Here is a 26,511-nt window from a genome sequence, read left to right on the forward strand (position 1 = left end):
TCTACGTTAGAGCCTTGCTTCAATTTGATTTGCTCTCGGAAGCAGGCACAAGGGCCACATTAAAAACATATGTAAAAATAAAAAGTTTTGATTTTTCTACTATACCACAAAATTGTTAAAAAGCCTTAGAACGACACTCACGGCCATAGCAAGTGATAGTATTGTCAATGTGCAGATGACATTAATATCGCTTGCTTTGGCCGTGATTTTCGTTCTAAGGCTTTTTAAGTTAACTCTTCTGTGTTGCGTGTATCTAAACGTGACGATCAATGACATTAATATCACTTGCTCTGGCCGTGATTTTCGTTCTAAGGCTTTTAACGCTTGCTGTATAACGTGTACCTGAAGAAATCGTTAAGGCTTTCCAGGTGTGCCGTGAAAATTTTCAGATTGTCGTAGTGTGTCGCAAGTCAGTAAAGGTTGAGAACCACTGCACTAGACACATGACTTTTGTGTTATCTTTATACATATACAGTAGACACATAACTGTTGTGTTATCTTTATACATATACAGTAGACACATAACTGTTGTGTTATCTTTATACATATACAGTAGACACATAACTGTTGTGTTATCTTTATACATATACGGTAGACACATAACTGTTGTGTTATCTTTATACGTATACAGTGGACACATAACTGTTGTGTTATCTTTATACATATCCGGTAGACACATAACTGTTGTGTTATCTCTGTACATACAATTTATGTTGTTATCTTGTTCCTCTGCTTCTCAGGGACCCACTGTGAATTGGTGGACCATTGTGCTTCTCGCCCATGTCGGAATGGTGCCTCTTGTCGTTCACTGCAGGATTCCTATCGCTGTAGCTGTGCCCAAGGGTTTGCTGGACGTACATGCACACGTGACATTGATGAGTGTGGGAAAGATCCCTGTGTCCATGGTCAATGTGTCAATACAGTTGGTTTATACAGGTATTAGTGTTATCATTGCAGAGTAAAGTGTTTATGTCAGAGAAAGAGTTTGTAAAGACAAATGGATCAATGTGAAATTCTTAAACTGACCAAGAAATGATTACCAGTGCAAGTACTTGTATTATTGTTTTGAAATGTGTCATAAATGAGTTTTACTTTAATTGTTTTAAAAATTAAACAGTTCATTTAAAATTTGTAATAAAAAAGCATAAGTATGATTAATACTGTCAGAGCAAGCTAATTTCACAGACCAGAACTCAGGTTGAAGTTTAAGTAATGTGTTGAGATAATGTAATATATAATTCTTAGGTTGCCAAACTGAAAATCTGCTACCATTTTGTGTTCCACACAATGTTTTAAAAGTGTTTATGTGTCTTTATTTTCAGTTTTTTATGAGAGGTTGGCAACATCTGTCTACCTGCACTATTTCTAATAGTTATCGTACAATAACTTTTGTTATTGTTTGGAATTTTAATTTACTCTTTATCTCAGCACAGAATCTCAGATGTTTAGCAGAAAAACAGGAAAAACATTTAGAAATGTAATGAATTGTCTTTAATGAAAAACTGTCTCTAAAATTGGCATTTCTAATTTTGTTTTCCACCAGATTATGCTCTTGAGATAGTTAATACTCAAATTACCAATGTGTTTTGTACCCTTTATTACCAGTGGGGTCCAGATATTGAGTAATATTGTGTCTTAACCTCTTGTGACACGTGGTATACAGAACTGATCAAAATTATTGGGTTACATGACACAATTCTTTCTGTAGTAGTTAGTTTGTTAATCAGTAATATTCGTTATTTTGTGTGTGCTTGATTCTTGTAATAAGGGTTTTTTTAACCAAGATCTTGTAAGAATGCTTGTTATGAATCATTACTGAAATTTACAGTTCACCTTAATAAATTATTATGTATGGATTTGACTTGTTTGCTCAATTGTTATAAATTTGGCTTGTTTTTACTATTGTCTATCTCTTTGGCCTGGCATGGCCAGTTAAAGTTGATTAAGCTCTCATCAGAAATTCTAAGGAGGAAAAAATACAAAGCTTATATATATATTGTTAAAATGAACTTGAAGGTTATTGAGAGACCCTCCACCCTCCCTGAATGGATCTAGTTCTGGTTCTGGACATAGGTTCTTGACCCTTTATACATCAGCTCTGAATAGAGATTCTATTTCCTTCAGACATATCTAGCTGTGGATGCAGGTTTCCTATCTTTGGATAAGTTCACCTCTGGGTATAAGTTCTCCATCATGGATATATCCATCTCTGGGTTGAAGCTCATTATTGTTGAACATATCCAATTCTAGATAGAGTTATCCATTATAGACAGGTGTATCTCTGGATAGAGGGCTTATCAGAAATTCCTCATACTCGAATACTGCCTTTTTATTATTTTCTACAACAAATAATGACCTTTAAAAAGGTCTTTATGACCCACAGATGTGCAGTCACTAACATGTTAGTTTATCAGTTCCTCTTATTTATGTGTGTGTGTATATATATATTTATATACTTTTATTTTCTCAGATGCACCTGTAATGTTGGTTACACTGGACAAAACTGTGAATCTAAATATATTCCTTGTGACCCTAGTCCTTGTGACAATGGAGGATCCTGTAAGACCATTGATTCTGTAACCTACAAATGTTCTTGTCCACCAGGTAATTAATACATCTCTATGAATGATAAGTATATAACTTGTCTTGTTAGGTAAATAACACACCTGTCTCAGTGATAGGTAAGTATATAACTACTTTTGCCAGGTAAATAACACACCTGTCTCAGTGATAGGTAAGTATATAACTACTTTTGCCAGGTAAATAACATACCTGTATTCTCAAGATAGCTGGTATAGGTAATAAAACTTTAATTAAGTTGAAGTGTAGAATAATGTTTCAACCTTCTTAGATCATCTTAAGGTCAACAAAGGTTAATTCATCATCACAAAATAACATACCTGTCTCAGTCATAAGGTAAATTGTAACAAATAAGTTTCAGTATTGTCACTTCTGTAATAATACATAGTTTTAACTAAATTCAAGTGTTACAAACATTACTGATTAATTAATGAACAGACGTGATAGGATTTGTAGTATTATAATAGGAAAGATGAGGTAGCACTAGTATCTTTTCTTTAAACTGTAATATTTCATTTTTACTAGTTAAAATTATTTAAAGAACTATTGTGGGAAAGTTCATTGTGGACATGTGGTTCTTTCTTAATTGTACTTTGGTATTATTGCATTTGTCAGTTGTGTAGAATTGATGTGATTCTGTTTCAGTTTGTCAAGTTTAGTTCTGTAGAGTTGATGTGGTTCTGTCTGAGTTGGTCAAGATTAGCTGTGTAGAGTTGATGGATTCTGTTTTATTTGGCCAAGTTTAGCTGTGTAGAGTTGATGGATTCTGTTTAATTTGGCCAAGTTTAGCTGTGTAGAGTTGATGTGATTCTGTTTCAGTTATTCAAGTTTATTTCTGTAGAGTTGATGTGATTCTATCTCAATTGACCAAGTTTAATTTTATAGAATTAATGTGATTTTGTTTCATTTGATCAATTTTATTGTGTAGAGTTGATGTGGGTATGTTTTAGTTGATCAAGTCCAGTTATGTAGAATTTATGTGATTCTGTTTTAGTTGGTCAAGTTTAGTCGTGTAGAATTGATGTGGTTCTCTTTCAGATGGACAAGTTTAGATGTGTAGAGTTGATGTGATTCTGTTTCAGTTGGTCAAGTTTAATTGTGAAGAGTTGATGTAATTCTGTTTCAGTTGGTCAAGTTTAGTTGTGAAGAGTTGATGTGATTCTGTTTTAGTTGGTCAAGTTTAGTTGTGAAGAATTGATATAATTTTGTTTCAGTTGGTCAAGTTTAGTTGTGAAGAGTTGATGTGATTCTGTTTTAGTTGGTCAAGTTTAGTTGTGAAGAGTTGATGTAATTCTGTTTCAGTTGGTCAAGTTTAGTTGTGAAGAGTTGATGTGATTCTGTTTTAGTTGGTCAAGTTTAGTTGTGTAGAATTGATGTGGTTTTTTTTAAATGGACAAGTTTAGATGTGTAGAGTTGATGTGATTCTGTTTCAGTTATTCAAGTTTATGTATAGTTGATGTGGTCCTATTTCAGTTCTCAAGTTTATTTCTGTAGAGTTGATGCGATTCTGTTTCAGTTATTGAAGTCTATTTATGTAAAGTTGATGTGGTTCTGTTTCAATTGATCAAGTTTATTTATGTAGAGTTGATATGGTTCTATTTCAGTTATTCAAGCTTAATTGTGAAGAGTTGATGTGGTTCTTTTTCAGTTGGTCAGGTTTAGTGGTGTAGAGTTGATGCAATTCTGTTTCAGTTATTCAAGTTTAGTTGTGTAGATTTGATGTGATTTTGTCTCCGTTGATCAAGTTTGGTTCTGTAGAGTTGATGTGATTTTGTCTCAGTTGATCAAGTCCAGTTGTGTAGAGTTGATGTGATTCTTTCACTTGATGAAGTTTTATTATGTAGAGTTCGTGTAAATATATCTCATTTAATAAAACTCGGTTGTTTAGAGTCGTACATTCAGTTAAAACCAACAAATCTAATCACCTGTTTTCTTATTGACGTTCCGACTCGACAAAGACATCTTATAAAAAGAAACAATATTTTTGTAATTTTTGGATGGAACGTTTCCGCATAGCGATACTGGGTTTTTCTAGCATCAGTTTTGATCGTTGTCTATGCCAACACCTGAGATACGTTTCCAAAAAACGGAACGTATTGTGTCGTGGTTGTGGCCTTGGTTCACGGATATCCACAGTGTTTTTTGTTATAAAAATCTGTCGTTTTTGTCTATTGAAAGACATGTAGGTGTTGAAACAGTTTGGTTTTGCGGCTTTGTAATTTTTATGTAGGTTTTACATATTACATACCGTTACTATGTGTCTATGTAGGCTTTACATATTACATACCGTTACTATGTGTCTATGTAGGCTTTACATATTACATACCGTTACTATGTGTCTATGTAGGCTTTACATATTACATACCGTTACTATGTGTCTATGTAGGCTTTACATATTACATACCGTTACTATGTGTCTATGTAGGTTTTACATATTACATACCGTTACTATGTGTCTATGTAGGCTTTACATTACATACCGTTACTATGTGTCTATGTAGGCTTTTACATATTACATACCGTTACTATGTAGGCTTTACATATTACATACCGTTACTATGTGTCTATGTAGGCTTTACATATTACATACCGTTACTATGTGTCTATGTAGGCTTTACATATTACATACCGTTACTATGTGTCTATGTATTTACATACCGTTACTATGTGTCTATGTAGGTTTTACATATTACATACCGTTACTATGTGTCTATGTAGGCTTTACATATTACATACCGTTACTATGTGTCTATGTAGGTTTTACATATTACATACCGTTACTATGTGTCTATGTAGGTTTTACATACCGTTACTATGTGTCTACATATTACATACCGTTACTATGTGTCTATGTAGGTTTTACATATTACATACCGTTACTATGTGTCTATGTAGGCTTTGCATATTACATACCGTTACTATGTGTCTATGTAGGTTTTACATATTACATACCGTTACTATGTGTCTATGTAGGCTTTTACATATTACATACCGTTACTATGTGTCTATGTAGGCTTTACATATTACATACCGTTACTATGTGTCTATGTAGGCTTTACATATTACATACCGTTACTATGTGTCTATGTAGGCTTTTACATATTACATACCGTTACTATGTGTCTATGTAGGCTTTACATATTACATACCGTTACTATGTGTCTATGTAGGCTTTACATATTACATACCGTTACTATGTGTCTATGTAGGCTTTACATATTACATACCGTTACTATGTGTCTATGTAGGCTTTACATATTACATACCGTTACTATGTGTCTATGTAGGCTTTACATATTACATACCGTTACTATGTGTCTATGTAGGCTTTACATATTACATACCGTTACTATGTGTCTATGTAGGCTTTATGTAGGTTTTACTATGTATTACATACCGTTACTATGTGTCTATGTAGGCTTTACATATTACATACCGTTACTATGTGTCTATGTAGGTTTTACATATTACATACCGTTACTATGTGTCTATGTAGGCTTTACATATTACATACATATGTAGGCTTTACATATTACATACCGTTACTATGTGTCTATGTAGGCTTTTACATATTACATACCGTTACTATGTGTCTATGTAGGCTTTACATATTACATACCGTTACTATGTGTCTATGTAGGCTTTACATATTACATACCGTTACTATGTGTCTATGTAGGTTTTACATGTGTCTATGTAGGCTTTACATACATACCGTTACTATGTGTCTATGTAGGCTTTACATATTACATACCGTTACTATGTGTCTATGTAGGCTTTTACATATTACATACCGTTACTATGTGTCTATGTAGGCTTTTACATATTACATACCGTTACTATGTGTGTGTATGTAGGTTTTACATATTACATACCGTTACTATGTGTCTATGTAGGCTTTACATATTACATACCGTTACTATGTGTCTATGTAGGCTTTACATATTACATACCGTTACTATGTGTCTATGTAGGCTTTACATATTACATACCGTTACTATGTGTCTATGTAGGCTTTACATATTACATACCGTTACTATGTGTCTATGTAGGCTTTACATATTACATACCGTTACTATGTGTCTATGTAGGGCTTTATGTATCTATTACATACCGTTACTATGTGTCTATGTAGGCTTTACATATTACATACCGTTACTATATTATGTAGGCTTTACATATTACATACCGTTACTATGTGTCTATGTAGGCTTTACATATTACATACCGTTACTATGTGTCTATGTAGGCTTTACATATTACATACCGTTACTATGTGTCTATGTAGGCTTTACATATTACATACCGTTACTATGTGTCTATGTAGGCTTTTACATATTACATATTACATGTGTCTATGTAGGCTTTACCGTTACTATGTGTCTATGTAGGCTTTACATATTACATGTAGTTACTATGTGTCTTGTACATATTACTTTATACCGTTACTATGTGTCTATGTAGGCTTTACATATTACATACCGTTACTATGTGTCTATGTTTTACATATACCGTTACTATGTGTCTATGTAGGCTTTACATATTACATACCGTTACTATGTGTCTATGTAGGCTTTTACATATTACATACCGTTACTATGTGTCTATGTAGGCTTTACATATTACATACCGTTACTATGTGTCTATGTTACATACCGTTACTATGTGTCTATGTAGGCTTTACATATTACATACCGTTACTATGTGTCTATGTAGGCTTTACATATTACATACACTATGCGTCTATGTACTTTACATATTACATACCGTTACTATGTGTCTATGTAGGCTTTACATATTACATACCGTTACTATGTGTCTATGTAGGCTTTACATATTACATACCATTACTATGTGTCTATGTAGGCTTTACATATTACATACCATTACTATGTGTCTTTTTCCAAACAAAGAATTTAAGTAATTAAGACAGTGGTTCCCAAACTTTTTCAGCTTGTTACCCAATTTAACATGCCACATTAAGCATGTTACCCCTTTCACAAAATGTTTTCAACATTGATACATATGGCTAAATTAAACTAGAGATATATTGCACTTTATTTATTTACAATTTATTTATATAATTTATTTACACTGAATTACACTTTTAATTATTGTATTTGATCATTGTGCATTTCTAATGAATATTGCCAAAGATGTCAAGAACATCAGTGGGATGGATGGAGTTGCATACTTGAAGCTAGTTTAGGAATTATTGGCTTTGTGGTTGAAAGTGCCAGCCTGGTATCGTTTGCAACATTCAAGCGAGTCCTCTTTTTTGTTTTCATCCCCAGCACGGTTGAGAACCCCTTCTCGCACAGATACGTTGTTGAGAATAATACCAACAACTTCAAGGTTCTCTTGGACAGAGTTGGCAAGTCAGCTAGTTGTGAAATCCAAAAGGAATCTGCATTTTGGTTTTGGAATTTGACTTTCAAGGCTTCATTTGCTCGCATTGTGATCCACTCCTCCTTTGCAGGGAAATCATCATCATGAATGGCCTCATCAGGTATAGAACCAGGAATGAATGATCCACTGAAGACTGGCTGTTTTTAGGTCACTTTCTGGAAAGTAGTGCTGCATGCTTGTTTCAAGCCCCTTCAAATAGTCGCTCATCTCTTTGTTGATGGTTTGTAAAAGTGATCCAGTATCATAACTATTCTCCTCAACAAACTGGTCTAGGGTGGGAAACTGAGCGATCACTCCTTTATCCAAGCGTCGAATCCAGAGTCTCAGTTTTCCCAGAAATGCAGTCACAGTGTGATGGGCATCAATGACAGTCGTGTTTTGGCCCTGGAGTTGCAGATTATCACTGTTCAGCTCCGCAAATATGTCAGCCAAGTAACAAAGTCGAGCAAGCCACTCCTTATCAGTGAACTTGGTAGCAAAAGGAGATTCTTCTTGTTTCAGAAATTCCTGAAGAGCCGTTCGGAGCTCAATGACTCGACGTACAACCTTGCCTCGTGACAACCAGCGAACATCGGTGTGGTAGAGCAGAACTTGATACTGCTCTCCCATTTCTTTGCACAGCTCCCTGAATATGCGCGAATTCACATCCCTGGACTTGATGAAATTGACGATTTTCAACACATCTTCAAACACTAATTTCAGATTACCAGGCAGGCTTTTTGATCCAAGAGAGTACCGATGAATGATGCAATGATCTACAGAAATTTCTGGATTCACAGCTTGTATGAGGCCCCGTAATCCACGATTACGACCCATCATCGACGGTGCTCCATCGACGGAGACCTAGATTAAAAAAGAAAAACTATTATAGATTGCGTCAGTTAGTCATTCTTACTTATCTTTTGCATTATAATTATATGGTTTTAATTTAATTTAATTTATTTTGGTACTTTAGTATTTCAGTACGATAGGCACGATACTTTTTTGTGAATTATGTATAAAATATTACCTACACTACAGCTACTTGTACAATAAATAAAACTATATGACTATACGCCATGTAATTCATTGTATTTATACTAATCTAGACTTTATATAAACATCTCTCCCTACCTGTTGAACGCTGTTTCAATCCATTCGTGGTAAAGAAACTGATGATATTGAAGATATCTTCTCCCTTCGTGGTTGTCAGATGATCTTCGCATAATAGGAACTCTTCTTTGATCTTGCCCTGGTGGACGTAACGAACGAACCCAAGGAGAACAGCACAACTGGCTACGTCACACGATTCATCAAATTGCAAGGAGAATTTGCTATATGAGCTTTCCTTGATCTCTGTTGTAACTTGGGACAGAATATCTGATGCCATGTCATCGACTCGTCGGCGGATTGTGTTGTTTGATAGAGATATGACACTCGCTTGATCCTCCCCACATACCTTGCTTACCATCTCGTATGCATAATCAGATTCTCTGCAATGGTGTGGCATTTTTGTTGTTCGGCAACTTTATATGCAACAAAGTAAGATGCTTCGACCGCAGCTTGAAGCTTTTGGGCTTGAATTCCAGATGAACCGAACTGGATATTCCTCAGTGCTACAGCCCGGCGCTGAAAATAAGCCTGATCCTCATTTTGAAGATTTGGATGGCACTTCTGGAGGTGAGCTGAGAGTTTTGATGGCTTGAGGCTTTCATTTGTCAACACTTTGTGACATACTACACATTGTGGCCGATCCTCTCCACCAGAAGGTAAATTCACAAAGCCATAGCGAAGAAAGGCGTCAGAGTAGGTGCGCTTTTTAGACATTTTATTGTTTAATCTGCAGAAAAAGAAAAACTGCATAAAAAAGTGTGAACAATGTGAACTTATTTATTTTTTCAGGGCATTCTAGATAGCATTAAAAGAGCTTATTCAGCATAGGAATGATGTAATAGTAGGTAAATACTAACTATACTGCACAGGGCAGTACATATACATACCAGGTTTTGTCTACCTCGGCTGATGCTCACATGGAAACTGACAGTGTGAAATAGAGGCAACCTCAGGCAGTGAGTGACGCGTACTGGACACGTCGATGAGTCATCAGGGTTACTGAGTGACTTGTGTTCTGAAGCATACTTGTCAAAATACTTTTAGGTTACTACACACTTAGATACATATTTTTTCTTTTCTACTACTGTATATTAGTTTTTGATGTTTATTGTTATTTGGTTTAACTTTATTACATACTTAAAATAGGTTTAATTTACAACTTTACATACTAAGACTAAGTTAACATTAATCCTTATACCAGCTACCTCAATGTTTTCTTGATTTTCAGAATTTTAACTTTTTTTCTGTCACCCCTCCATTACCCCGATATATTGTTAAATTACCCCAAGGGGGTAATTTACCCCCAGTTTGGGAACCACTGAATTAAGACAAAAGTGTTTATTAAAAAATAAATCCAGAAAATAACAATCCTTTAAAATATTGGAGTGGTTGTTCGACTCCACCTCTTACACATGTGGACTTTTAATGATCATAAAGTAGTTCGCGTAATCATTATTAAGACTTTATCGTAATTAGTCAACCTTTGATATATTCATAATAGACATTAATACGAGTAGCTCGTAATTCATTTTTAAATATAACAAGTTTATATTGGTAATGGTTAATCAATAGTAAAGAACGACCGATGTGTTCCTTCACGTATAGTTCGTAGGGTTGTTGCTGTTTTGAATTAAGCACAAAGCTACACAATGGGCTATCTGTCCTCTGCCCACCACGGGTATCGAAACTTGGTTTTTAGTGTTGTAAGTCTGCAGACATGCCGCTGGGGGGGGCAGTTCGTAGGGCTTAAGCTCATTTTAATATATTCTCTAAAATTCATGGTTCTATCCCGAATACTAATTTATCGTAGATGGCTATTTGTTACATTTTTATAAATAAAAACCAACTCCGTGAACGATATAACGTAAACAATTTTCGCATTATAATTATCTCTTGTTCGAGTGTACGCCACCAGTATCATCCTGTTTATTATTTGTAAGATCTGTCATTACTAGCTAGCAGTAAGTAAATACTTGTGGTATTTTACTACTAACTTCAAAACTTAAAGAACAAAAAAAAAAGATCTTTCAGGACTTTACTAGATGTTAGAATGTTGGATAAACATTACGTTTATTTATTTCACATATTTTGTTCGTGTTGTTTTAGGTTTCAGGGGTATCAACTGTGATGTCAATATTGATGATTGTCCAGGGAACTTATGTCAGAATGGTGCCACTTGCATTGATGGAATCAATAGTTACACTTGTCAGTGTCCTCCAAATTATACAGGTATTGTTTCTATCTGTCAGCTTGAAATTGTGTCTTGTTTGTTTAGATCATTATCAGAAACTGTTCTACTTTTATAACTAAAATATTAATTATTTATTTGAAATTTAGAAATAAGTGGCCCATTAGTTCTTTCTTTTTAACGTTTAGGACCTTACTGCAGCAAAGATGTAGACGAATGTTCGTTGAAACCGACAGTCTGTAAAAATGGGGCTACCTGTACCAACACAGTTGGTAGTTACTCGTGTATATGCGTTAACGGTTGGACCGGGGCCGACTGCAGAGAAAACATCGATGATTGCGCAGGCGCAGCATGTTTCAATGGCGCCACCTGCCATGACCGTGTAGGATCGTTTTTCTGTCAGTGTGCTCCAGGAAAAACAGGTTTTTTTCTTTAATTATGAAGAAAATAGTATTCAGAAGTTGTTGTTAATTTATCAACATTTGGTTTTTATAATATCTTAAAACGTGTTATCTAAAAATGTTCGATACGTTTTATTTTAAAAACGAGTATAAGAGGTAAGATTAATTATTTTCAAAAATACTACAATCCAAAAGCATCAATTTAATAGTTTTCTGTCCATTGCAAATTCTTTCTCACGATTAACATGTTTCAGGGATTGTGGTCTCGTTCATAAAACAAATAATAAAGTCTTTGAAAGAATGCTTACGTGGAAATGAATATTTTGTTACAAGTGACTATCTTTGCACTTTATAATATTATGTGAATAACCTTGCCTATTGAACGTTAAGATAGGCCTTACACAAACTGTAATATTTTCAACTAGTTCTTTTAAAGACCAGATTCAAATCAAAGTTTTAGGTGCAATACAGGCCTAGGTAATATCGTTTAAAACTTATCTGACTTCGTGACATTTCAAATCCCAGGCTTTCTTTTTTATTTATTTATTGTTGCATTCTTTATGTAAAATGAAATGATTTTTTGCTGTTTTTAATATAGAATGCTCTACAAAGTGAAATAATGTCTTTCCATTTCCATTCTAGGACTCCTTTGTCACCTTGACGATGCCTGTGCAAGTAATCCGTGTCACTCTGGTGCTATTTGTAACACGAATCCCACAGATGGGAGTTACCGATGTTCGTGCCCTAGCGGTTTCCAAGGAAACGATTGCACTGAGGACGTGAATGAATGTGAAGAGGGTAAGTGATGAATTGTGTAGAATCCAAACATAGAAATGGTTCATCTTTTGTTAGTAATATTATATGAGTTTGGTTTATTACTGTACTGTATTTATCTTGAATGTTATAATCTTCATTCCTCTCACGTTAAAATTTATTGTTTTTTATTAAACCTTAAACCAAGTTTTGTATCTGTAACAGAAAGTAAAATTGCCCTTTTAACACTAAATGTTTATGTATATGTGTTATTATTTTGCACACAGGATCACCTTGTGAACATGGAGGAGTATGTGTTAACACTCCAGGTTCCTTCACCTGCAACTGTACTAAGGGATTTACTGGTCCAAGATGTGAAATTAACATGAATGAGTGTGATTCTAACCCGTGTCAGAATGATGGGACATGTTTAGATGAAAGAGGACAGTTTCGTTGTGTGTGTATGCCAGGTAAGTTCACATAATATAAAAGTAAAAGTAGGTGGGCACATGGAAACAGGCATATAACTAGGTGTATTAAGTAAACCATCTTCCTATGTTGAAATAAACTAAAAGATTAATGATATATGAATTATTGTTATTAAAGTTATGAGTGTTACATTGTAAATTTTTTATTAACATTTGAACTTGTATATATGTATGTACCATAATAGATGTGGTTTCAATTGTATATCTTATGGTAATGGTTCTGATGTTTCAGTAAACTTGATTGGAGTGGTATAATAAATGTAAAAGTGTCATTTTATCAACTTTTAGGCTTCAAATTGTATTACATTGTCTTTAGATAGGATGTAATACAATTTGAAGCCTAATGTGTTGTGATCATGTTACTGTTTCTTATTGTATTACACCATCTTTAGATAGGATGTAAGAAACAGTAACATGATCATAACACATTAGGCTTCAAATTGTATTACACCGTCTTTAGATAGGATGTAAGAAACAGTAACATGATCATAACACATTAGGCTTCAACTTGTATTACACCGTCTTTAGATAGGATGTAAGAAACAATAACATGATCATAACACATTAGGCTTTAAATTGTATTACATTGTCTTTACATGGGATGTAACAAACAGTAACATGATCATAACACATTAGGCTTCAAATTGTATTACATTGTCTTTAGATAGGATGTAACAAACAGTAACATGATCATAACACATCAGGCTTTAAATTGTATTACATTGTCTTTAGATAGAATGTAAGAAACAGTAACATGATCATAACACATTAGGCTTTAAATTGTATTGCATTGTCTTTAGATAGGATGTAAGAAACAGTAACATGATCATAACACATTAGGCTTTAAGTTGTATTACATTGTCTTTAGATAGGATGTAACAAGTACTAATACAATCATAACACATTAGGTTTCAAATTGTGGTACAATGACCTGAAGATGACCTAGGAAGGTCGAAATGTTGTTCTTTCCTTATCAGTAAAAGTGTTAAATACCCATACCAGTCGTTCTGAGATATAATGACAAGGTTTGTCTCAGAATAAGCAAGTGATATTAACTGATCAAAGCAAGCTGTCTACATAGATAGAAACTAAAATCAACTCAGTTACGAGTATAGATAACTAAATATATTGTGCATAAAGAATGGAATATATTGTTTTACCAGTTGGTACTTTTACTGTTAACAATGTTACAAAGGTTTAGCCAGCTTAGAACATTGGGTTAGTCCTAAGTCCACATACCAAGCTTTTCATTCAATATAATATTTATTAAAACTATAATAATAATATCTTTAGAATATTAAAAATAGCTATGTTGTACATTCTAACCCAGAGTGTTAATGAAAATAGTGTTAAAGAAAGTATAGGTATACATCACTTTACAGAACATAAACACTAGTTGTTTTCTTTGTATACTGTCTTAGATTTTACATTTCTCTGTCGTAGATTGGTACTTTTGTGTAATAGAGTTTCATTTATTGTTTGAGAGAATCTGTAGTGAAAGGTGAATGGTTTAATTTTTTTCACAGGATACACTGGAAATCAGTGTGAGATGGACATTGATGAATGTACACCCAACCCTTGTCTTAATGGAGGAATCTGTAGTGATAGAATCAACAGTTTTAGGTGTCTCTGTGCAATAGGTTTTTCTGGAAGGAAGTGTGAACTGAATGATGATGATTGCCTTAGTCAGCCTTGTGAAAATGGTGCAACTTGTAGAGATGGCATCGCAAGTTTTATTTGTGACTGTCTACCGGGTAAGAAACAGTCCTGTACTCTTATTAAATTTCAGCAAGAGAATTAGATAGAGAAAGATAGTAAGTTTCTAGCTGTTAAGCTGTACAATTGTTTAGTTTTAGTAAAGTGCATTCTTTGTTTTTATTACACTTCTGTGAGAAAACTGAGTAGAAGAACATTATGATTACATAGTTGTTAAGTTATATAATTGTTTGTTTACAGGTTTTACAGGATCAAGTTGTGACACAAACATCAATGATTGTCACTCTTCTCCATGCCATCATGGAGAATGTGTAGATGGGATCAACAGTTACAGGTGTAACTGTAATCCTGGTTATACAGGCTTTCTCTGTCAAACCCAAATCAATGAGTGTTTGAGTACTCCCTGTCAACATGATGGTTTGTGCGAGGACCTCATCAATGGCTACCAGTGTCGCTGTCGACCTGGTACATTTGGGCCAAACTGTGAACACGATATCAATGAATGCTTTTCCAATCCTTGTCGAAATGGTGCTACCTGTGAAGACCGAATTAACTCTTACACATGCAAGTGTGCTTCTGGTTTTACAGGTAAAAACGTCTTGACCGAATTAACTCTTACACATGCAAGTGTGATTCTGGTTTTACATGTAAAACGTTTTGACGTTTTGTGTGATCCTGGTTTTACATGTAAAAACATCTTGACCGAATTAACTCTTACACATGCAAGTGTGCTTCTGGTTCCTCATGTAAAAACGTCTTTGTTTTTTAACTTAATTTAATTTTTATCTAAAAGTTTCTTCTACAATTTTATGTTTTTTCTTTGTTTGTAAAGAATAACGTTTTATCTTTGAAATTAATTAATTAGAAACTAAAAATCAAAATTGGACATAACTTTCCCACGTTATAAGTTATCCATGAAATGCAACATTGTAGCTCCAGATCCATGAATCAGAGTTAAGGAAGCCTTCTTTGATGTGATCCTACCTATCTCTCTTTTCTTTTTAAGGAACGTTTTCTTCTGAATGATTCTGATTACATTGATCAAGTTACATTGATTAAGAATGAATGATTCTGAATACATTGATCAAGTGACATTGATTAAGAATGAATGATTCTGAATACATTGATCAAGTGACACTGATTAAGAATGAATGATTCTGAATACATTGATCAAGTGACACTGATTAAGAATGAATGATTCTGAATATATTGATCAAGTGACACTGATTAAGAAGGAATGATGCTGAATATATTGATCAAGTGACACTGATTAAGAATGAATGATTCTGAATACATTGATCAAGTGACACTGATTAAGAATAAATGATTCTGAATGTATTGAACAAGTGCCACATGACACTCGTGCAGATCTGTTTTGATTTTAACTGACTTCACCTATCAAGCAATTCTTTTCATGTTACTATGACTTTAGAAACTGTAAATGCACGTGATGCTAAAACAATTTTGATATCTTTGTTTTGTGAATATTTACAAATACTAAACATATTAGATAAGTTTATAAATTAGTGTTTTTGCATGCAAGATATTCAAGATAAAGGTTTGTTTATGGTTAAAATCTCCTCACTACACACACACAGTGAGAATCCATGATCTACTCCTGTAAATATAATGCAGAATAAAGAATATTTGTAAATTAATTTTAGGTTGAATAACAGCTCTGTAGGAAACTGTTTAGCACAGAACAGTCCATTACTAAATGGTAATTAATCTGTTACAGGTGTCCACTGTGAAACAAACATTGATGACTGTGCAAGCAGTCCTTGTGCAAATGGAGGAAAATGTATTGACCTTGCAAATGGATTTAAGTGTGACTGTCCCAGAGGATATTTTGATGCACGCTGTCTTTCAGATGTGAACGAGTGTGCAAGCAATCCATGTTTAAACGGTGGCACGTGTGAAGATGAAGTTAATAGGTATACTTGCCACTGTAACCAAGGTATGACATTTATAAGATGTTTCTGTGAAGGCAAGCAATGAAATATACTTGGTGTAGAACAAACTTTACAAATTCAATTAGATTATGTTTCACTAACATACGCTTTGGTTTTATTCACTCCATGTACCATTCTCTGTGAACATTTTTGAGTATAACCAAAATGTGTAGAAAAATAAAATTAATTGAAAATGACTAGAATAGTAATATTGATTAATCATGGTAAACAATGTTAAAATCATTCATTTTTTCATTATGATATTTTTCATACTGTCCAAAATGTTATCATTGTTGCTTGTTTAGATATGAAGGATAACCTGTAGTTAGTTACTATTATTTTCAGTTACTTAAAGTGTTATTATATGACATTTCAGGATATGGAGGTCATCGGTGTGAGCAGGACATAGACGAATGTCAGTCCAACCCTTGTCAACATGGTGGGAGTTGTCATGATGCCCTTGCTAGATATTCTTGTACCTGCCTACCAGGTTACAGTGGACAGAACTGTGAAATTAACATAAACGACTGTGCCAGCAGTCCTTGTCTGAATGGTGGTTCCTGTATTGATTTGGTAAATGCCTATGAATGTGTGTGTGAGGTTCCTTTTAGTGGTCACAAATGTGAAGAGGAATTGGATCCATGCAACCCAAACAAATGTAAAAATAGAGCAATGTGCACTCCTTCATCAAACTACTTGGACTTTGCTTGCACGTGTGAACTTGGCTACACAGGTTAGTAAAGATCTTTCATTAAATAATTTTACTACTTGGACTTTGCTTGCACATGTGAACTTGGCCACACAGGTTAGTAAAGACCTTCCATTAAATAATTTTACTCCTTGGACTTTGCCTGCACTTGTGAACTTGGCTACACAGGTTAGTAAGGACCTTCCATTAAATAACTTTACTACTTGGACTTTGCTTGCACTTGTGAACTTGGCTACACAGGTTAGTAAGGACCTTCCATTAAATAATTTTACTACTTGGACTTTGCTTGAACATGTGAACTTGGCTACACAGGTTAGTAAAGACCTTCCATTAAATAATGTTACTACTTGGACTTTGCTTGCACTTGTGAACTTGGCTACACAGGTTAGTAAAGATCTTTCATTAAATAATTTTACTACTTGGACTTTGCTTGCACTTGTGAACTTGGCTACACAGGTTAGTAAGGACCTTCCATTAAATAATTTTACTACTTGGACTTTGCTTGAACATGTGAACTTGGCTACACAGGTTAGTAAAGACCTTCCATTAAATAATTTTACTACTTGGACTTTGCTTGCACTTGTGAACTTGGCTACACAGGTTAGTAAAGACCTTCCATTAAATAATTTTACTACTTGGACTTTACTTGCACTTGTGAACTTGGCTACACAGGTTAGTAAAGACCTTCCATTAAATAATTTTACTACTTGGACTTTACTTGCACTTGTGAACTTGGCCATACAGGTTAGTAAAGACCTTCATTAAATAATTTCAGTAAAACGTGAAGTCAAAGAAAGATTTTTATTTCATTATAACTTGCTTATCTTATACAGGTAGACTTTGTGATGAAGACATTAATGAGTGTACCATTTCTTCCCCTTGTCGCAATGGAGCTACCTGTGTCAACACTAATGGCTCCTATACCTGCACATGTGCCAAAGGATACGAAGGAAGAGATTGTTTAATTAACACAGATGACTGTGCATCATGTAAGAGCAGTATTTCTATCAAGTCAGTGAAACTGTTTTGTGAGGTAGACATGCCAAAAATTGTGAAGTAAAATCATTTTCTCTTATTATTATAGTCCATATAAATAACTGTTTATTATACTGCATAAAATAAGTGAAGGATTACAATAATTTGTTTTTACATATATTGCAGTAAAACATCTACACTTTATTAATTTTTTTGTGGTAAGTGTAATGAAAAAGTAAACAAACTTAAGAAATGTATAAAAATGAGAGTTTTATATGCATGAGTTGGTGTTTGTAAAAAAATCATAAGACACTTCTTGTGTGAAGAAACTGGACATTCCACATTGAATCTGGGTGTGTTATAAAGTTATTGAACTATTGCTGTAGCTGAATTTGTTACTTCCTTTAGTTCCATGTCAAAACGGAGGAACCTGTCTAGATGGTATTGGAGAATATACGTGTCTCTGTATTGATGGCTTTGGGGGGAAACTCTGTCAAACTGATATTGATGAATGTGCCAGCAGCCCTTGTGAAAACGGAGCCACCTGCAATGATTATGTTAACAGTTACACTTGTACATGTGCACTTGGGTTTAGTGGAACAAACTGTCAGATTAATGATCAGGATTGTACTACAAGGTAAGAAATGATTATGTTAACAGTTACACTTGTACATATGCACTTGGGTTTAGTGGAACAAACTTTCAGAATAATGATCAGGATTGTACTACAAGGTAAGAAATTTGTTTTGCAGGTGATGAACTACTTTAAATACTACTAGTGTAACATGTCTCTATGTGATGTATTAAATCTGGTATACCCGTGGAGGTGACGTATTGTATTAAATCTGGGTATACCTGTGGAGGTGACATCTGTAAATGATGTGTTAAATCTGGGTACACCTGTGGAGGTGACGTCTTTAGGTGATGTATTAAATCTTGGTATACCCGTGGAGGTGACGTCTTTAGGTGACATATTGTATTAAATCTGGGTGTACCTGTGGAGGTGACATGTCTCTAGGTGATTTATTAAATCTTGGTATACCCGTGGAGGTGACATCTCTAGGTGATGTATTAAATCTTGGTATACCCGTGGAGGTGACATCTCTAGGTGATGTATTAAATCTGGGTATACCTGTGGAGGTGACATGTCTCTAGGTGATATATTGTATTGAATCTGGATACATTTGTGGAGGTGACATGTCTCTAGGTGGTATATTGTGTTAAATCTGTGTACACCTGCAGAGGTGACATGTCTTTAGGTGATATATTGTGTTAAATCTGTGTACACCTGTGGAGGTGACATGTCTCTAGGTGATATATTGTGTTAAATCTGAGTACACCTGTGGAGGTGACATGTCTTTAGGTGAAATATTGTATTAAATCTGGGTACATCTGTAGAGGTGATATCTCTAAATGATATGTTAAATCTTGGTATACCACTGAGGTAATTTGTTTCTATAGAGTTGATTTTTGTTGTCAATAACATCCACTCAACAGTAATTTACTGGCAGATGTGAAGGTGTTAGTTGTTGTTTATTTTAATTCACAGTTCTTTAGGGTGTTAGTTGTTTTATTTTTTTACTTATAGATGTGAAGGTGATATTAGTTAGTTGTTTCATTGATACATGTAAGGGTATTATTTGTTTTTCTGGTAGATAGGGTGTTAATAGCTAGTTTTACTGATAGTTTGAAAGAGGGGGCTTTACTGATAGTTGTTGGGATATAAATTGCTAGTTTTAGTGGTAATTTGGGAGATTGGGGTTAGTAGGTTGTTGTTTTACTTGTAATCGTAAATGTGTTAATAGTTAGTTTTACTGGAAGATTAGGGTAAGTGGATCATTGTTTTGCTGTTTTTAGGCATTAAAGGTAGGGTAGAGTGTTGAAACGATGTCATAGCAAGATAGTGATATTATGTTAAAACATAACCAGTGATTAATATACAAGTAAGGTTCTTCCTGTTCTTCATTCTAGTTCCTGTATGAATGGAGGAACTTGTATAGATGGAATCAATGCCTACACTTGTCATTGTGGTAATGGATATACAGGATCAAACTGTCAGTTCCACATTAACGAATGTGATTCAAGTCCCTGTAAGAATGGAGCAACCTGTGTCGACCATATTGGATATTACACATGTCATTGTCCTTTTGGTTACACTGGACTTCAGTGTGAGGTATAAAACATCAGATACTAATTAAAAGGTGGACTTTCTCTTAATTTAAACTATATTTACTCCAAATCAAATTGTAATCTTATGTATTGTGTGTTGTGTGTGCATATTGGCTAAATAGTGGATGTTGTTAAAGGATATTTGATCCATAACTAGTTTTTGGAATTAGTCCAACTTATTAGTGTTTTTATTTTGGAGGAGTTAATCTTCTATAAAGAGTTAGTTACTGTGCAAAGTTTGACACCAGAGGTCATTGTATACAGGGAATGATTGACTGGTGCAGCACAAAGCCTTGTATGAATGGAGCTATATGTAAGCAGAATAAGAATATATACCAGTGCGTGTGTCTGCCTGGATGGACAGGAGCACTTTGTGATGTGTCGATGGTGTCTTGTTCCGATGCTGCACTGCAGAAAGGTTTGTTACTTCTCATTTTACTTTACTGAACATAATGAACTCAAGATAAATATAGTTTGTTACTGTTTCAAATCTTGTGTAAACATTTATATATGTTTTTATTTTATTTTCTAAGACAGTTTTTGAATAATGTAGACTGCTGAAACGTGTCATGCTCATGTTTGGTAAGGCTTTAGGATGGTTTTAATATTCATGGGCAAAAGTGTTTATTACAGAAACATTTTTACTGTGTGTACTATGAAGTTAGGTATAATATGTATTGAAGTTTGTAATGAGCTAGTTTTATATTTCTTGTAAAGTTTTTGAACTGTGCTGTACAGTGAAGCATAAGAATAGTTGGGTTTGGACTTGTGTGTAAAGCTGCATGTTTAAAGCATTATGGTGATGTCATTGGTATTTCATAGTATCTGTGGAATTTGTTTACTTGAATACTGAAAATATGTTAGAACTAGATTAGTTACAAGAACCTCTTCTAATAGTACTGAAGAGATGTTGAAATAAGTAAAGGTTTGTTTTCTGTATCCTTTATAGACTGAATTCCATATTGTTGTTTTACATAATTATGAAGAAAGAACAGAAGGGACATTTCATCTTTTAATATGAGGTGGAACAAAATTTTATAATTTAAATAACTGTAATGGGTGAAGTTATGCCCAGTCCAGCTGAGATGGGTTTCCAGAAGAAAGGGATGTTCACAAATGGTTAATGCAAACCCTCTTGAGATCCCACCTCCAGCTGAACTGAAATATAATAAAAGTTATCATATGGAAATTTGTTTAGTTGTTTGCCATTAGAAGTAAAACATCAGCTCACATAGAGAGTATATTCCTCCTAGGCATTGAGATGAAGGATTTGTGTAAAAACAGTGGCAAGTGTGAAAACATTGGAAACAGTCATCGTTGTGTCTGTCGGAAAGGATATGAAGGAAGTTACTGCCAACATGAGATTGATGAGTGTGCTTCTCAACCATGCCAGAATGGTGCCACTTGTCATGACATGATTGGACAATACAGGTGTGACTGCCTTCCTGGTTTCCAAGGTAAGAGCTTTTAAGTATCTTACTTAGGTCAAAAGTTTGAATTCTGTGTGTTTTTTATACATTTTGCACAGCTTGTGTTTCAAATTCTCAAATGTTTCATTATTTTCAAAGCTTAAGTTCTTGGGTTTTGTAGATGAAATCACTTTAGAATATCTTATTAAAGAAGTTTGAGGGAAAGTAATTATATCTGTTACTTTATCTTTCATGTGTTGTTGTTCTGTAATGCTTTAATTGTTTATATCAAAACACAGTTTTGCTTTCTTTGACATAAATGTCCATTATTAATAAATACTAACTTTTTTATTCATGCCTGTTATTTGCAGGATTGAGTTGTGAATTCAATATAGATGACTGTGATCCTAGTCCCTGTTGTAATGGAGGGACCTGTCATGACCTGGTCAATAAATTTGTGTGCTCCTGCCCCCATGGGACAATGGGTATCCTGTGTGAGATTGATGTAAATGAGTGTTTTGAGGGAGCTTGTCACCATGGAGGATCATGTATCGATAAAGTAGGAGGATATGAATGTCAGTGTCCTCCAGGGTTCGTTGGACCAAGGTACAAGCTCTGTTCTTATATTACAGAAACCCTCTGTCTTATATGGTCATGAGAACTATAAATGTCAACTGTAAACATTTTGTATTTTCTAGCTGTAACATATTTGTTTCAGTCACTAGGCTGATATAATTGTTTTTTAATAATTTGTAACAAATGTTTGAACAGTTAATTTTTCCTATCTTCAGTTTAGTTTTAATGCTCTAGTTATCTAAGTTCTGTGCCTCAGTTGACTTTGCTATCGTAATGAATGATGACTTATGTTGTCATGCTGGATTTTTTTTAGATGCAGTTATACTTTTAATTTTGGTAATTTGTGGAGAATATTGAAATATTTCATTCATTGGTTTTTGTGTAGAAAAATGTTGTAATGAACTTGAGGATTAATACTTGCTTTGTTGAAGAATTTATGTTCTGTTTGGCTTCAAAACTTTGGTAATTATAGGTTACAGAAAACATAAATTTTGGTGTGTAATTTAAAGGTGGGGAACATAGCAATCAAAATACATTCTAACCTTGTCTTTATTGTGCCAAATACATTTTAAGACTGCCTATAATATTTTAAAATTTATTCCAAGTTATTTGTAGTGTTAAATGTTAGCTTATCAAAAATAACTAATTTTTCTTGTTATAAAACTTACAGTTGGTGAAACACATTACTTATTTTCAGGTGTGAAGGTGATGTGAATGAATGCCTCTCAAACCCCTGTAGTAATCCAGGTGCTCAGGATTGTGTGCAGTTGATCAATGACTACCGATGTGAGTGCAAACCTGGCTTTATGGGTCAGCACTGTGAGACAAAGGTGGACTTTTGTTCATTTAATCCATGCTTAAACGGAGGGATTTGTAGTAGTGGTGAAAAGGGACCTGTTTGTATTTGTCCTGATGTGAGTTAAAAATAAGTTTGATTTTTAGTCCTAATATGAGCATCCAAGTACTTTTGACTTAAATATTTTAAAGAGGATTTTCTAGAATGTTAGTTTTTGTAAAAGGAATAAAACTGCTCAGTATCAAACAAAAGACAAACATATGACTGTTTTGTAGATTAAGGTTTTTCTTTACCACATAAAATTATTGTTACATTTTATAAGTAATACTATCATTTCACTTGATGTCAAACATTATTTGAAAGCACAAGAAAGATATCATGAAATTACTTAAAGATAATTGAAGTGTAAATAGCATATAGATATAATTCATATGTAAAATAACCTATAGATATGGTACATATGTAAATAACCTGCAGATATAGTTCATGTGTAAAATAACCTGCAGATGTAGTTCATGTGTAAAATAACCTGCAGATATAGTTCATGTGTAAAATAACCTACAGATATGACTTATGTCTAAAATAACTATTGAGTAATTCAAGTGTGAATTAATCTGCCTGTAATTTAGATATAAATGAACAATGATCATTATATTACTATAATGGGTAGATCTTATCTGAAGTTTAAAGATGATAGTATATTTTAAAAATTATGTTAGTGGTACTGGATTGTTTATGGTTAGTAATTTTTAAGAGACATTTATATTTTTCTAATCTTAGGGACTTTGGGGAGACAACTGTAGCAATACCAACACCACGTGTGCAATCAGCCCTTGTAAGAACGGAGGACAGTGTCGACCCCATCGTGGTGGCTACACCTGTATTTGCCCCCAGGGAACCAGTGGAAAACACTGTGATGTTGACATCTATGACGAGTGTTTGTCCTCACCATGCTTTAATGACGGAGAATGTATTGACAGTATTGGTAAGTTGTGGTTCAGAAAAAGTTGACGGTTTACAGTATGTGTCTTAAAGCCTACTCTTAAACTGTAGCTAAAGTATGATGATCTAACACCTATTGCATAAGATGCATCAAACAAATAGTTCATGTAACTGATGAAATAGAAAACATGATCAGCTCTGTGCATTGGTAAAATTTTGGTCACATTTTACCATTGTATTTTGGGTATAAACCAGATGATTATATTGAAGTTTAAGAATGTAAGATAATTCTATGTGGATTTTAATCTTAGAGCTTGTAGTGCATTAAAATGTGTTATTACATTTGTTTCTTAGAGTCAGTAAAACATTTACAATAATACCTGTATGAAGAATTCATTATTAAAATTAGTCATAATCTATTCAGGTTAAAAACTATGTTTTCACACCCAAATATAAGTACAAAATATGTGGATGCTTCGTTTTTGATTGGAAGTCTGTGTGCCAGAATAACATGCCACTATCTATAAAAGTTTGTTTGTGGTAATATAGTTTATGAATTCCGTGGTTTTATTTGTTAAATTGCATCTAAATTATTTACAACTCTTTTCAGGGTTCTGGGTGTTAAGATAATGTATATCAACCCTGATCTCTTTTATAAACAAAAATGAAGATAAGTGTTTTTGAAATCCATCTTCACAAAGAGATAAAGCCTTGAAGATCTAATAATTATCACAACATATACAAATTTTAACAGTAAACACTTCTTTGTCAGCTAAATTTGTAAAAATTTTAACAGTAAACTGTCCTTTTTAAGTACGTCTTTACAACTTTTTACAATAAACACTTTGTTAGCTAAATTTGTACAAATTTTAACAGTAAACTGTCCTTTTTAAGTAAGTCTACAACTTTTTACAATAAACACTTTGTTAGCTAAATTTGTACAAATTTTAACATTAAACTGTTCTTTTTAAGTAAGTCTACAACTTTTTACAATAAATACTTTGTTAGCTAAATTTGTACAAATTTTTACAGTAAACATTCTTTTGTCAGGTAAATTTGAATGTGAATGTCCTATAAACTGGAATGGACTTCGATGTGAAAGTTTTGATCCCAATTTCCGTGGTGGAATTGGAAGAGTGGTGACTTCTGGAACCTTTCAGAAGTCTCTAGAGGAAGAAAAGAAACTTTGTACCTTTAATAAGTGCAGGTCTAAAGCTGGAGACCATCATTGTGATGAGGAATGTAATAGTTTGGCTTGTAATTTTGATGAAGGGGACTGTTCTTTAGGTAAGAAATAATAGACTTCCCTATAACTTTGTTGAAATGGATTTAAAAAATAAGTTTTCAGTTTTTATTGCAGGATGTATAGTTCTAATGGTTCAGTAGGCCTTTCAATTTCCTTAAATTATCAAATATTTAAGAGGTACTATTTCTAGTTCTGACAGCTTTAAAACTAAGTTTGTTTGCTGTCCTTTTCTCATGTAAAGAACCAGTAATAGACAAAAATTTTTCAAATTGCTGACCAAGTCAAACAGAAATTGTATTAAATGAAAATATTGAGGAGAAACAAATTTTTTGCTCTAACCATCCTTTGGAATTTACTAACTATGTATTCTTGTGTACCAGTTTAAAAATAGATGAGATATAATTTAAAATCTTAATAATAAAGTTATTAAAAAACACAGAGTCATTCAGAGAGAAAGATTTCTTTTGTAGGACTCAATCCTTGGGAGAATTGCACTGCGGCCATCAACTGTTGGGATGTGTTCTGTAATGATGAGTGCAACTTGGAATGTAATAATATTGAATGTCTCTTTGATGGATTTGACTGCACCAAAAAACTTTCACCATGCAAGTAAGTGGAGTATCACCAAGTACCATTTCAAGTATCAATTGTATAAGTGAAAGTATTTAGATTACAGAAAATGTTGGTTACATTGGTGTTTGAGGACCATAAATGGTTTATAATGTAAATTTGGTGGTGATGTTAAGTTTAATGTGTGGAGAACAAGTAACAGATAAGACTTGCAATGGAATGAATGTATTTTTGTTTTTTATTCTCTGTTACTCATAATAAAATTATATTTGATTTAAATAATGACAGATTTTTTTAAAGCTCAGTAGTGATTGTTGTAAGCTTGGTAACTTTTGATTAATTCAGTTTTAAACACTTCCAGTGAAATGTATGACAGATATTGTCAGATGAATTATGCTAATGGAAGGTGTGACCATGGGTGTAATAATGAGGAATGTAACTGGGATGGCCTGGATTGTGAGGAAGACCACCCATTGTTAGCAAATGGTCAACTGGTTTTAACTCTCTTGACTGATCCCATGGTAAGTACCTAAACGTTAT

At 33.8% G+C, this 26,511-nt stretch overlaps 2 protein-coding genes across 3 annotated transcripts in view; one reads left to right on the forward strand and one right to left on the reverse strand.

Annotated features, from left to right (window-relative positions):
* LOC143247789 (uncharacterized) overlaps positions 1–26,511 on the forward strand; it is a 64,046-nt gene that overhangs the window by 22,998 nt on the left and 14,537 nt on the right. For both annotated transcript variants that reach the window (XM_076496267.1, XM_076496268.1), the window contains 21 exons: positions 741–936; positions 2,471–2,604; positions 11,188–11,310; positions 11,458–11,691; positions 12,313–12,468; positions 12,711–12,893; positions 14,438–14,665; positions 14,868–15,215; positions 16,366–16,584; positions 16,956–17,312; positions 18,122–18,277; positions 18,672–18,900; positions 20,235–20,436; positions 20,697–20,850; positions 21,686–21,889; positions 22,213–22,447; positions 23,115–23,331; positions 23,994–24,198; positions 25,206–25,442; positions 25,872–26,010; positions 26,333–26,492. In XM_076496267.1, the coding sequence (XP_076352382.1) occupies positions 741–936; positions 2,471–2,604; positions 11,188–11,310; positions 11,458–11,691; positions 12,313–12,468; positions 12,711–12,893; positions 14,438–14,665; positions 14,868–15,215; positions 16,366–16,584; positions 16,956–17,312; positions 18,122–18,277; positions 18,672–18,900; positions 20,235–20,436; positions 20,697–20,850; positions 21,686–21,889; positions 22,213–22,447; positions 23,115–23,331; positions 23,994–24,198; positions 25,206–25,442; positions 25,872–26,010; positions 26,333–26,492 (4,316 nt within the window). The remainder of the gene's footprint in view (positions 1–740; positions 937–2,470; positions 2,605–11,187; positions 11,311–11,457; positions 11,692–12,312; positions 12,469–12,710; positions 12,894–14,437; positions 14,666–14,867; positions 15,216–16,365; positions 16,585–16,955; positions 17,313–18,121; positions 18,278–18,671; positions 18,901–20,234; positions 20,437–20,696; positions 20,851–21,685; positions 21,890–22,212; positions 22,448–23,114; positions 23,332–23,993; positions 24,199–25,205; positions 25,443–25,871; positions 26,011–26,332; positions 26,493–26,511) is intronic.
* LOC143247792 (protein FAM200B-like) lies at positions 8,071–9,123 on the reverse strand. Its single transcript, XM_076496274.1, has 2 exons — positions 9,103–9,123; positions 8,071–8,832 (listed from the first exon to the last, which is right to left on the reverse strand). The coding sequence occupies exon 2, from the start codon at positions 8,806–8,808 to the stop codon at positions 8,086–8,088; it is 723 nt and encodes a 240-aa protein (XP_076352389.1). The 5' UTR covers positions 8,809–8,832; positions 9,103–9,123; the 3' UTR covers positions 8,071–8,085.

This window comes from Tachypleus tridentatus, chromosome 3 (assembly GCF_004210375.1).
Source record: "Tachypleus tridentatus isolate NWPU-2018 chromosome 3, ASM421037v1, whole genome shotgun sequence".
NCBI classification, from domain to species: domain Eukaryota; kingdom Metazoa; phylum Arthropoda; class Merostomata; order Xiphosura; family Limulidae; genus Tachypleus; species Tachypleus tridentatus.

Bases quoted from the DNA above. Each gene is read 5' to 3' on its own strand.
- LOC143247792 (XM_076496274.1), bottom strand. From the start codon at position 8,808: ATGATGGGTCGTAATCGTGGATTACGGGGCCTCATACAAGCTGTGAAT.